We start from the raw sequence: 11,655 nt of genomic DNA on the forward strand, positions 1-11,655 counted from the left end.
TCACAAACAAACGTAATGTTAATTATATTGAAGTTTTTCGCAGTACAAACATGTTAGCGGAACATAATGAGAATCTTTTTTAAAAATATAAAAAATTCAATAAGGAAGCAAAACACTATGGCAAGTGCATGAATTGTAAATTTTCTCTGGTCTTACGTACAATAAAGAACGACGTGTTACGTCTGCGACATTTATAGGTTGCATGCAGTTGTTTATACAAGCGGTTTTAATAAATTAAATGCATTTAATAAGAGTTAATTAAGCTAAATATAATATGTAAACATGTAAATAGTAAAGACAATGGTCAAACAAAACGAGTCCGTTAAGGAGATAATTGAATTTATGTTTATTCTTAAGGGAATAGGTGCTGCATTATTACATCATTAAAAAGATACAAATTTTTAATATTACAATAATTTAAATATTACATTATTTTGTGCGGTGTGCTTACTAATACTTTTTATATATACGTTGTATTAATACTTTATACAAAAAAATTATAACTGTTGTGACTTTTTCTCTTGAAAAAAACCATTTTACTTAACATTTGTTAAACAACATATATATATATATATGTTACAAAAGCATCGGATTTGCTTAGTACCATGCGATAGAGAATGAAAATCTAAGAAGAAATGTCTAATACTATTTTTTGATGCGGTAAATAGTTTCGCCTTAATTCATCATTGTAATAAGTCAATAAGCGCGGAGGTACAAGAGAAAGTCAGTGACGAAGAATGCGTGAAGTTGACTCCTTGTTATTAAAAATTAAAAAATGCTTCTAATGCTAATAATAAATTTGGCAACTCATCGCGCAAAAATTCCATGTAATTGAGACCGTTTATTCTTTCTGATAAAAATCGGCAGTTCTGGTAGTCGCCTGAAAAATTCTATCGATAATTATTAGCACTCGAAGCTGTAAGCTGCGGAATAAAAAATTTCTTTAATTAAAGATACAAATTCGAAAATTTTCCAAGTCCCGTCAAAATGGAAATATTTCTCGATAACCGACAATTCTATTGAAAATTTTGGTAGCCTTTCAAAGAATTTTATCGATAATTATTAGCATTAGAAGCATTTTTCAATTTTTAGTAACAAGGAGTCAACTTCACGCATTCTCCGTCACTGACTTTCTCTTGTACCTTTGCGTTTATTGACTTATTACAATAACGAATTAAGGCGAAACTATTTATAATATTGTTATTATTAAATTTTTTGACATTACTTTTTCTTGATGCAAAAGAAATATTTTATAAAACAAATGCAGAAAAAGATGGCTAAGACTGGTAGACCTCTTTGTTTTTGATTAAATTAAATACAAAATATAAGAATAAGACTTTGAAACCGTAAATATAAACTAAAAAGCATACCCTATAAAATACTAAATAAAACTTTTTATAATACTAATTTAGAAGCAAAACATTAAATGCTAATATGTGTCTCTGCAGTTGTCAAAGAGTAAATATTAAGGAAATTAGTCAAAATCCACAAATTTTAAAAGAACATATCGAGTGAACTTCCTTTCGTATAGTATTTTCTATATGTTTAGTGGGTTTATAAAATTGAATACAGATTGTCAAATAAACAATGATCACGCCAATAAACTGAAAAAAAAAAAACACAATTTAATTAAATATTTTGCGTAATAGCTATTACGTATATTATAATTCAAAAGTAGCTAATTTTAAGCAAATTTCACTAAAATAAATAATACTACTTCACTAGAAAAAATATTTTACTAAAAAAAATAATAATAAATAATAGTACTTACCCCACTAAATACTACATTGTTCATTTCGAAGAAACCACAGGCCGTAAATACTACTCGGCGATGTTGCAACTGAATCAAAAAATCCTTTATCTCTCTTCTAATACAGTCACGGTTCAAATTTTCGCTCAAATTTTCCATGGCAAAATTGATCGGACTGTGACTGGTGCTCCAAATAGAATTTTGGCCGCTGTTCGAATCTTCCACTGATGTTTCCATTTCTAGATTTGATTGACTACTCCCTTTTAATTTAAGATTTACATGTTTGAAATTCAATACAATTGTGTAAATAATTATCCCGGATTTGTCGATTTCTCGACGCATAAGTGTGCAAATCCAACACATCAGACCAAATTGCGTAATGTAGAGAGCCGGTAAGATAATATATATCAACATAAACGGGTTATTTTTCTCCATAATTACTGTGTAGATTGCAAATAGTTGAGTTACGGCCATAGTAAGACAGTTCACCGAACAAAGAAGAAGATGAAAACCATGAATATCATTTATCATAATGACAAGATCCCAAATACCTATATAACAAAATTTACGATTTGACTACGTTTTGATATGACTATTATTACAATCTCTCGGTAAATAATATTAAACTTTATCTTAAGCTATACATCTACACTTGAATTATAATATAAAAGTATTTGCTTACCATTATGCATTTCACGGATGCGCCTAATCTTAAGCGTTACCCTTATCGCATCGGATATCTCATCCAATTGGCCGGCCAATTTATTTATCACTTCTAATCTACAATATAGCACATAGACAACTACATCAAAAACAAAGCTGTTAATCAGGGATTGGGCTGACATATAATAAACTGTCAACTGAATCCCGATTTTGTATGGATTTGTAAAGTAATAATACAAGACGTCCGCAATCAGGCCTAAAGGACAACAAGTGAACGTCGCTAAAATCGCTAGCGTTTCCACAATTTTTATTGGCCTGCTACTTATAGGCATTTCCTTCATAATCTTCTGATCGAGTTCCTTTATTTTGTCCATCAGTTCAAGCCACTTATCGTATTGCCTGATTACTTGATAAATGTAGTAATACGTGGATACATGACTTATCACCAAGTTTATAAAACGTAAACACTTGTATATGTCACTTTCAAGATTAAAGTCGTTGTAGGAATTGAGAAAATTTTTCAAATTGTATGTCACGCTAATAGAACACAAGGCCAAATGTATTATACGTAGGATTATCGTGACACTCTTAGGACATTTGCGTGGATGTGCAACGCCGACACCTAAAAGCCAGGAAGTATATGTTATTGGACGTAAGATGAACTCTATCAAAAGCAAGTTTTCTTCTGCTTGCTTATGAATTTTTTTCTTCATTTTCACTTGTTAATCGACGTTCACTTCTTCTGTTACTTGACGTTCTGAATAGTTTTACAAGCGAATGTGACTTTTAATTATATTGAAGTTTCTCGCAGTACAAACATTTTAGGGAAACATAATGAGAATCTTTTTTCAAAATATAAAAAATTAAATAGGGAAGCAAAACACTGTGGCAAGTGCATGAGTTGTAAATTCTCTCTGGCCTTACGTAGAATGGAGAACGACGTGTTACGTCTGCGACATTAGGTTGCATGCAGCTGTTTATATAAGCGGTTTTAATAAATTAAATGCATTTAATAAGAGTTAATTAAGCTTAATATTTAAAAATGTAAATAATAAAGACAATAATCAGTAAAACGAGCCCATTAAAGAGATAATTGAATTTATGTTTATTTTTAAGCAAATAGGTGTTGCATTAATACATCATTAAAAAGAAAGAAATTTTTACTATTGCAATAATTTAAATATAACATTATTTTATATTGTGTGTTTACTAATATTTTGTATATATACTTTGACCCAATACTTTATACATAAAAGTTTAAAACAGTTAAGTTTAATTTTTCCTTCTGAAGAAACTACTATTTTTCCTAATCTTTGTTAACAAACAGTACATATATATTATGCGTTATGCATTACATGTTATACATTAATAAATATATTTTTTTAATTAATTAAATAGTAATAGAAAATAAAATTAGTGAACAAAAAAAAGTAATATAATAAGAAAAGAAGAGCTATAAAAAATACTGTTACTATTTTAAAAAATTTTTAATTATTATACTTTTTCGCTATTTATGCCTAAAAAATGGTTCTTTTCTCACATGTCATTTCACACAAAAAAACTATTATTTTGACAAACAAGTAACAAAAAATGTTGTATGCGACATGTGCGGATCAGCTATTGCCCGCTCGTGCGGATGGACACACTTGCTTTCGGCTCGTGTATCCATATCCTGTAGCTTACGAACAACAAGCCGACTTACCGCACTAGTTGCATAAATATCTATTTCTTAATAAAAAGAAAATATTTTATGAAGCAAATACAGAAGAAGATGGCCAAGACTGGCAAACCACTTTGTTTTTAAGTAATTTAAATAAAAAATATAAATATAAAGCGTAAATATAAACTAAAAAGTGTTTTTTCATTAAATAGTGTATAGAAGTTTTTATAATACCAATTTAAAAATGAAATATTAAATGCCAATACGTGCCTCTGCAATTATCAGAGCGTAAAGAAAAATAGTTAACAAATGTGTAAATAACAATTATAATCAAAAGAATTTTTCAAAAATTGTTTCAATTTTCTAACGCGTTTTCAATCTTATGGTCCAGCAAAGGCGTATGTGTACAAAATCTTACAAACACATGTTGAACAGCATAGCTTAAAGAGAAGTGTCCAATTACAATTAAATTGTTTATAACTGTAGTATAAAAGAAAAGCTTTCCTTTAATGTACATTAGTTATTGCGATAAATATCTTTATATAATTCTATCGCATCTTATGTAGAAAAGGTGTTATTTTTCGCAATAAATTCTTTACATTAATTTAAATTACTTATCACCAGTATTGTTAAATTATTCATTAATTTAATTAACAAAAATAGAACTAATATTTTATTGCATCCTCATTGTTCTGAGGCAAATATTGTAATTGAAAGGTTAATGACAGATTAAATCATTTTAATCTTTTTGTTATGACATAATAAAATTATCTAATAAGCAGTTAAATTGGTTTAGTTGTTTTCTTAAGTAATATTGTAAAATAATGGTTTAAATAATTAAACATACAGAAAAAGTTTCTCTATTTCTCTCTTTAACTCCTCTCTTCAAACACGCCTTCCAATTCCACAGATGCATTTTCGTAATAATTCTTTCATCCAACTTTATTTAAATTATAATTATCTTAAATTATAATTATTTTAATTATTATTAAATTATTATAATTATACGGTTTTTTCTCTTTCCTCGCACTCAGTTGCTTACATTTTTCAAGCACACATAAAATATAGTTTATTTTTATTTTTTATTTGAAAAAAACTCACACGTATATTGTGGCTTCATACATCATTTCTATAAATAGGTACATATTCTTGCCAAATTTTAGAAAGTATTTAGACCCCCTAAATACTATTCTAAGCCTCATAAATTTTTTAATAATAATTTTATTGCATCTAAAAGGTCAAAATCTACAATACATATTATTTCTCTTATTTACACATTTTGAAGCCAATAAATTCGGGTTTTTTTAACATCCACTTTTATAAATACAGACACTGTAAATTAAAAATTTCTTTGTACGCCCAATTTATGTAAAACGCAATAATTTTAAACTTACAAGTCTTAAAGTGTGTAAAACTGTAAAAATAATTCGAAATAAGATATAAAGTTATTTAAATTATAAAATACAAATTTGTTATAAATTTTACCCATATTTTTAATTAATTTGTAATAAAAGTCGATATTTTATTATATAACGTTTTCTTTAAATTTAGACCCCATAAATACAATAAAATTATTAAAATATTTGTGGATAGATCATGTATTATCGTAACATGTAGAACACCTCTAGAAGGTAAAACAGAAATACAAAATTATCAATATTGAATAACCTTTTAACGGATGCACTGCTTGGTAAAGCTATATCAAATTTAACAAACAGTTTTTCAATTTTGAAAAATCTTATAATAATTCCACATCAAATAACTGGTCGATAACTAAAACTGAATTATACAAATGACATAAATATAAAATTTAAACCAGAAAAGTAATGAAAAAGATAACTGTTAAATTTATTACCGTCTTTTTTAAATAAATCTACGTTACCGTTACAGTTATAGAAAAAGAAAAGTAATACCGTTTCTAGGCTGTTTAAAAAAAAAATAACTGTAACGGTAACGGTGTTATAAGTAAAACGCGTTACTTCCCAAATCTGATAGCCTTGAAGCCCTCTTGTATAGTACTTTGTATATGTTTAGTGGGTTTATAAAATTGAATACAGATTGTCAAATAAACAATGATCGCGCTAATAAACTGAAAAATAAGTTTAATTTAATTAATTGTTTTGCGTAACAGCTATTACTTATATTGCAATTTAAAAGTACCTAATTTTAAGTAAGTTTCACTAAAATAAATCATGTACTTACACCGCTAAATACTACATTGTTTATTTCAAAGAAATCACAGGCCGTAAATACTACTCGACGATGTTGCAGCTGAATCAAAAAATCCTTTATCTCTCTTCTAACACAGTCACGGTTCAAATTTTTGCTCAAATTTTCCGTGGCAAAGTTGTTCGGACTGTGACTGGTGCTCCAAATAGAATTTTGGCCGCTGTTCGGACCTTCCACTGATGTTTGCATTTCTAGATTTGATTGACTCCTCTCTTTTAATTCAAGGTTTACAGGTTTGAAATTCAGTACAATTGTGTAAATAATCTTATCGATTTCTCGACGTAAAAGTGTGCAAATCCAGCACATCAGACCAAATTGTGTGATGTACAGAATCGGTAAGATAATATGTATCAACATAAACGTGTTATTTTTCTCCATAATTACTGTGTAAATTGCAAATAGTTCAGTTACGACCATAGTAAGACAGTTCACCGAACAGAGGAGAAGATGAAAACCATGAATATCATTTACCATGATGACAAGATCACAAATACCTGCACAAAAGAATTTACGATTTGACTACATATTGATATCACTATTATTACAATCTCGCAATAAATAATATTAAACTATATCTTGAGCCACACATCTACACTTGAATCATAATAAAAAAGCTTAAATTTTCTTACCATTATGGAGTTTACGGATGCGTTTGATCTTAAGCGCTATCCCTAACGCATCGGATATTTCATCCAATTGGCCGGCCAATTTATTTATCGCTTGTAATCTATAATATAACACAAAAACAACAACGTCAAAGACGAAGCTGTTGATTAGGGATTGGGCTGACCTGTAATAAACTGTCAAGTCTATCCCGATTTGTTCTTTATTTGTAAAGTAATAATACAAGACGTCCGCAATCAGGCACAAAGGACAACAAGTGACCGTCGCTAAAATCGCTAGCGTTTCCACAATTTTTATTGGTCTGCTACTTATAGGCATTTCCTTTATAATCTTCTGATCGAGTTCCTTCATTTTGTCCATCAGTTCAAGCCACTTGTCGTATTGCCCGATTACTTGAAAAATGTAGTAATACGTGGATACATGACTTATCACCAAGTTCATAAAGCGTAAACACTTGTATATGTCGCTTTCAAGATCGAAGTCGTTGTTGGAATTGAGAAAATTTTTGAAATTGTATATCACGCTAATAGAACACAAGGCAAAATGAATTATACGTAGGATTATCGTAACACATTTGAGGCATTTGCGCGGATGTGCAATGCCGACACCTAGGAGCCAGGAAATATATGTTATTGGACGGAAGATGTACTCTATCGAAGGCAAGTTATTTTTTGTTTGCTCATGGATTTTTTTCTCCATTTTTACTTCTTGTTAATCGACGTTCTAAATAGTTTCACAAACGAACCTAACTGTTAATTATATTGACGTTTTTCGCAGTACAAACATTTTAGCGAAACATAATGAGAAGCTTTCTTAAGAATATAAAAAATTAAATAGGGAAGCAATACAGTGACAAGTACATGAGTAGTAAACTCTTTCTGTTTCACGTAGAATGGAGGACAACGTGTTACTTTTGCGACATTTGGTTGCATGCAGTATTTATACAAGCGGTTTTAATAAATTAATTGTATTTAATAAGAGTTAATTAAGCTTGATACGTAAAAATGTAAAAAATAAAAGACAATGGTCAGTGATACGAATCCATTAAGAAAATTAATAAATTTATGATTATTCGTAAGTAAATAAGTGCTGCATTATTACATTATTTAAATAATAAGCTTTTAATATTGCAATAATTTATTTAATACATTATCTTGTATCTGTGCCTACTAATTTTTTGTATACATATACTAACACTTTTTATATATAAATTAATAACAATTTTAACTTTTTTTCCTGAAGAAATCATCATTTTTCCAAATTTTTTAATACAACTGTACATCTGTATTATACGTTATACATTACAGGTTATAATACATCATATTATATACCAATTAGAATTTTTTCTTTGATGTCTAAGCTTTCCATTAACAATCTCACTTTTAGATTTGATGAATATTTGTCTTATTTAGTTTATAAAAAAATCACACATTTGCACTTCAATAGAATTGAACGTACAATTATCTAGGTCAAATCAAATTCTTGATCGGCGAGTGTGCAAATCTAATATGTCAGAACAAATTACATTTTAAGTGTAATTAAAATGATAATATTTCATAAAAACTGGTAGTTTTCCTGACTGATATTTGTATAGATATTGAAAAATGCAATCATGCAACCGTGGATGAAATGAAGAAGCAGCTTATCGAGGAAAGGAAGAGATAATTCATTGTGACGGTTAGATCATAAATATCTACATAACAGAATTTATAATTTTACTACGTCAAAATAGCATCGCATTTGGTTTTTAAAATTAAATTAAATTGCATCTTGTACTACATAGATTTTAACTATTGACTTACAAAAGATAATATTCTCAAAAACTTACCGCAATGCAATTTGATGCGTATTATCTTAAACGCTACCCATATCTAATCTGACAGCTCATCCAACTGATCAATCAATTTATTTATTGTTTAGAAGCTGTAATACAGCACGTAGACAACAACATCCAAGACGAAACTATTGCCAGTACATGCAAACTGCTCTTCATAAACGGTTGCAGGAATTAAATACATGTAGTAAGATAATTAACCAATCTTCGTATATACAAATGAAAACACGAAGAGATTATCAATGATACAAGCCAATTATGAAAATTACAAAAGTAAATTTAATTTTAATTTTAAGTAGATAGATGTACATACAGGATTATTAAAAAAATAGTTTTTATTATTGCAATAACTATATATATATGTGTGTGTGTGTGTGTGTGTATTTGAATTACTTTGTAATGTATTAATATATTAATATATTAAAGATTATCAGATTACATGTACATATAAGTATATAAAGGTTATGACATATTATACGCATACATAAAGATACCCATATAACATCGGATATTCTATGTATATGCATTTTTTTTCCATAATGTGAAAAAAATATCTTGTATGTTAAACGTATATACATCTCACATACATGATTCAAATATACATTATGGTATATAAAGTGTATATCCATTAATGTATTTGATATGTATATACAGCGCACAATGTTAAATGTATATACATCTCACATACATGATTCGAATATACATTATAGTATATAAAGTGTATATCCATTAATGTATTTGATATGTATGTACAGCGCACAATGTTAAATGTATATACATTTCACATACATGATTCGAATATACATTATGGTATATAAAGTGCATATCCATTAATGTATTTGATATGTATATACAGCGTACAATGTTAAATGTATATACATCTCACATACATGATTCGAATATACATTATAGTATATAAAGCGTATATCCATTAATGTATTTGATATGTATATACAGCGCACAATGTTAAATGTATATACATCTCACATACATGATTCGAATATACATTATGGTATATAAAGTGTATATCTATTAATGTATTTGATATGTATGTACAGCGTACAATGTTAAATGTATATACATCTCACATACATGATTCGAATATACATTATGGTATATAAAGTGTATATCCATTAATGTATTTGATATGTATATACAGCGTACAATGTTAAATGTATATACATCTCACATACATGATTCGAATATACATTATGGTATATAAAGTGCATATCCATTAATGTATTTAGTATGTATATACAGCGCACAATGTTAAATGTATGTACATTTCATATGCAAGATATTTTTCCTTTATAACATGAACTTGTACGCTCACGTGTAAGGAGTAATTCTCGCAATCACCGCTAGACGGTGCAACTTAGCCCTTTCTCCGGAGTCAAGTGATTCTCTCTTGCATATATAAGGGGGTTACTTGCAACTCCGCAATCAGATCTCGAATCTCATTTTTATTAGCTACCGTGCCTCGAGTACGGTACCGTACCAACACACAATCTCCACAAATTTGTATCATGTATATTCTATGTACATCTTATGTATATATACTATGGACATATGTATAATATTATGCATGTATTATGTACATTCTATGTTCATGTTATGTATATAAAATGAATGATAAATGGACATACATTATGTATATACATGTAATATACGAATCATATACATGTGTATATACTTCCGATCTGCAATGGATATTTTCCTTGTAACATTTCATATGCAATGGATGTACGGTGTAATACAGAACCATAGTATATACAACACACATAAATGTATATACATAATATATACATTGTATATCAAATTGTTTTGTGGGGTATATTTAGATACACATCCGGTTTTATTTGCACATACATTTCACATTCAATGTATATACATTACATTAAGAAAGTATATACCTGGATTATGTAATATACATAAATGTATGTACAATGTATGTACTGAGTATATTTTTATGTATATACATAATATATACATATTACATATAAAAATGTATATACAGAATATACATACATACAATATACATATTATATACATATGTATATACTATGGATCTTTTATGTACATTAACCCGGTTTCATTTGCACATACTTTTCACATCCAATGTATATAAATTACATGAAGAAAGTATATACCTGGAATATGTAATATACATAAATGTATGTACAATGTATGTACTGAGTATATTTTTATGTTTTGTGGGTATTATCAAAATTTTTTTCTCATGGTTTTCATGAAACAAAAATATGTGCAAAATAAATTAATGAAACATAATACAATAAGAATAAAAAACTAAAAACTATAATTTTTTAAACAATTATTTAAATAAATATCATAAAAACCTTTAAAATGAAAACTAGACAGTGTTTTCTATTAGATGGCATATAAAAGATTTATACTAATTTAAAAGTAAAACATTTTTTAGTAAAGCATTTATGCTAATATGTGCCTCTGCAATTGTCAGCGTAAATATTAAAGAAATTAATTAACAAATTTTTAAATAACAAATATAATTAAAATAATTTTACAAATATTTCAATTTTCTGGCCAGGAATCTTTTTTAATGTAAACCAGTAATAAAATTAATATAGAAATAGTAACTACAATCTCTTATATTACAAACTAAAAATACGTTGAAGTGAATGAAAGCAATTAACCAATTTAGAACAACGAAATAGAGCATTTATAGTTTCTTTTAACTTTTCATCATAACTGTTGTATTCTAGTTTTATTTACGATTCAATCTCTGTCTCCCTCTAGCAAGTTTTAGTTAAAAAACTTTTTTTACTTATCTAAACTATAATATAATTATTATATACATATATATTATTTTTTTAATAATAAAATTACCTTTGTATTAATATTTATGCTAATTGTTAA

General features: G+C 27.8%; 3 protein-coding genes across 3 annotated transcripts in view; 1 reads left to right on the forward strand and 2 right to left on the reverse strand.

Moving 5' to 3' along the window:
* Positions 1-11,655, forward strand: part of LOC105833168 — a 448,328-nt gene that overhangs the window by 232,889 nt on the left and 203,784 nt on the right. The window lies entirely within an intron of this gene.
* On the reverse strand, positions 1,142-5,443 carry LOC118646954. The gene is made up of 3 exons (XM_036290924.1): positions 2,433-5,443; positions 1,772-2,301; positions 1,142-1,604 (listed from the first exon to the last, which is right to left on the reverse strand). The coding sequence occupies exons 1-3, from the start codon at positions 3,124-3,126 to the stop codon at positions 1,479-1,481; spliced, it is 1,350 nt and encodes a 449-aa protein (XP_036146817.1). The 5' UTR covers positions 3,127-5,443; the 3' UTR covers positions 1,142-1,478.
* On the reverse strand, positions 5,585-9,363 carry LOC105829659. The gene is made up of 3 exons (XM_036290925.1): positions 6,932-9,363; positions 6,276-6,796; positions 5,585-6,162 (listed from the first exon to the last, which is right to left on the reverse strand). Exons 1-3 carry the CDS (start codon positions 7,623-7,625, stop codon positions 6,049-6,051), a joined length of 1,329 nt encoding a protein of 442 aa, XP_036146818.1. The 5' UTR covers positions 7,626-9,363; the 3' UTR covers positions 5,585-6,048.

Source organism: Monomorium pharaonis, chromosome 8, assembly GCF_013373865.1.
Source record: "Monomorium pharaonis isolate MP-MQ-018 chromosome 8, ASM1337386v2, whole genome shotgun sequence".
Classification (NCBI taxonomy): domain Eukaryota; kingdom Metazoa; phylum Arthropoda; class Insecta; order Hymenoptera; family Formicidae; genus Monomorium; species Monomorium pharaonis.

What these genes read in the sequence shown, in the direction of transcription:
- LOC118646954 (XM_036290924.1), bottom strand. Translation starts at nt 3,126, where the DNA reads ATGAAGAAAAAAATTCATAAGCAAGCAGAAGAAAACTTGCTTTTGATA. An exon ending in CATCCGTGAAATGCATAATG is followed by an intron (nt 2,302 to 2,432) that starts GTAAGCAAATAC and finishes TTTGTTATATAG; the next exon opens with GTATTTGGGATCTTGTCATT. An exon ending in ACAATGTAGTATTTAGTGGG is followed by an intron (nt 1,605 to 1,771) that starts GTAAGTACTATT and finishes TTTTTTTTTCAG; the next exon opens with TTTATTGGCGTGATCATTGT.
- LOC105829659 (XM_036290925.1), bottom strand. Translation starts at nt 7,625, where the DNA reads ATGGAGAAAAAAATCCATGAGCAAACAAAAAATAACTTGCCTTCGATA. An exon ending in CATCCGTAAACTCCATAATG is followed by an intron (nt 6,797 to 6,931) that starts GTAAGAAAATTT and finishes TCTTTTGTGCAG; the next exon opens with GTATTTGTGATCTTGTCATC. An exon ending in ACAATGTAGTATTTAGCGGT is followed by an intron (nt 6,163 to 6,275) that starts GTAAGTACATGA and finishes CTTATTTTTCAG; the next exon opens with TTTATTAGCGCGATCATTGT.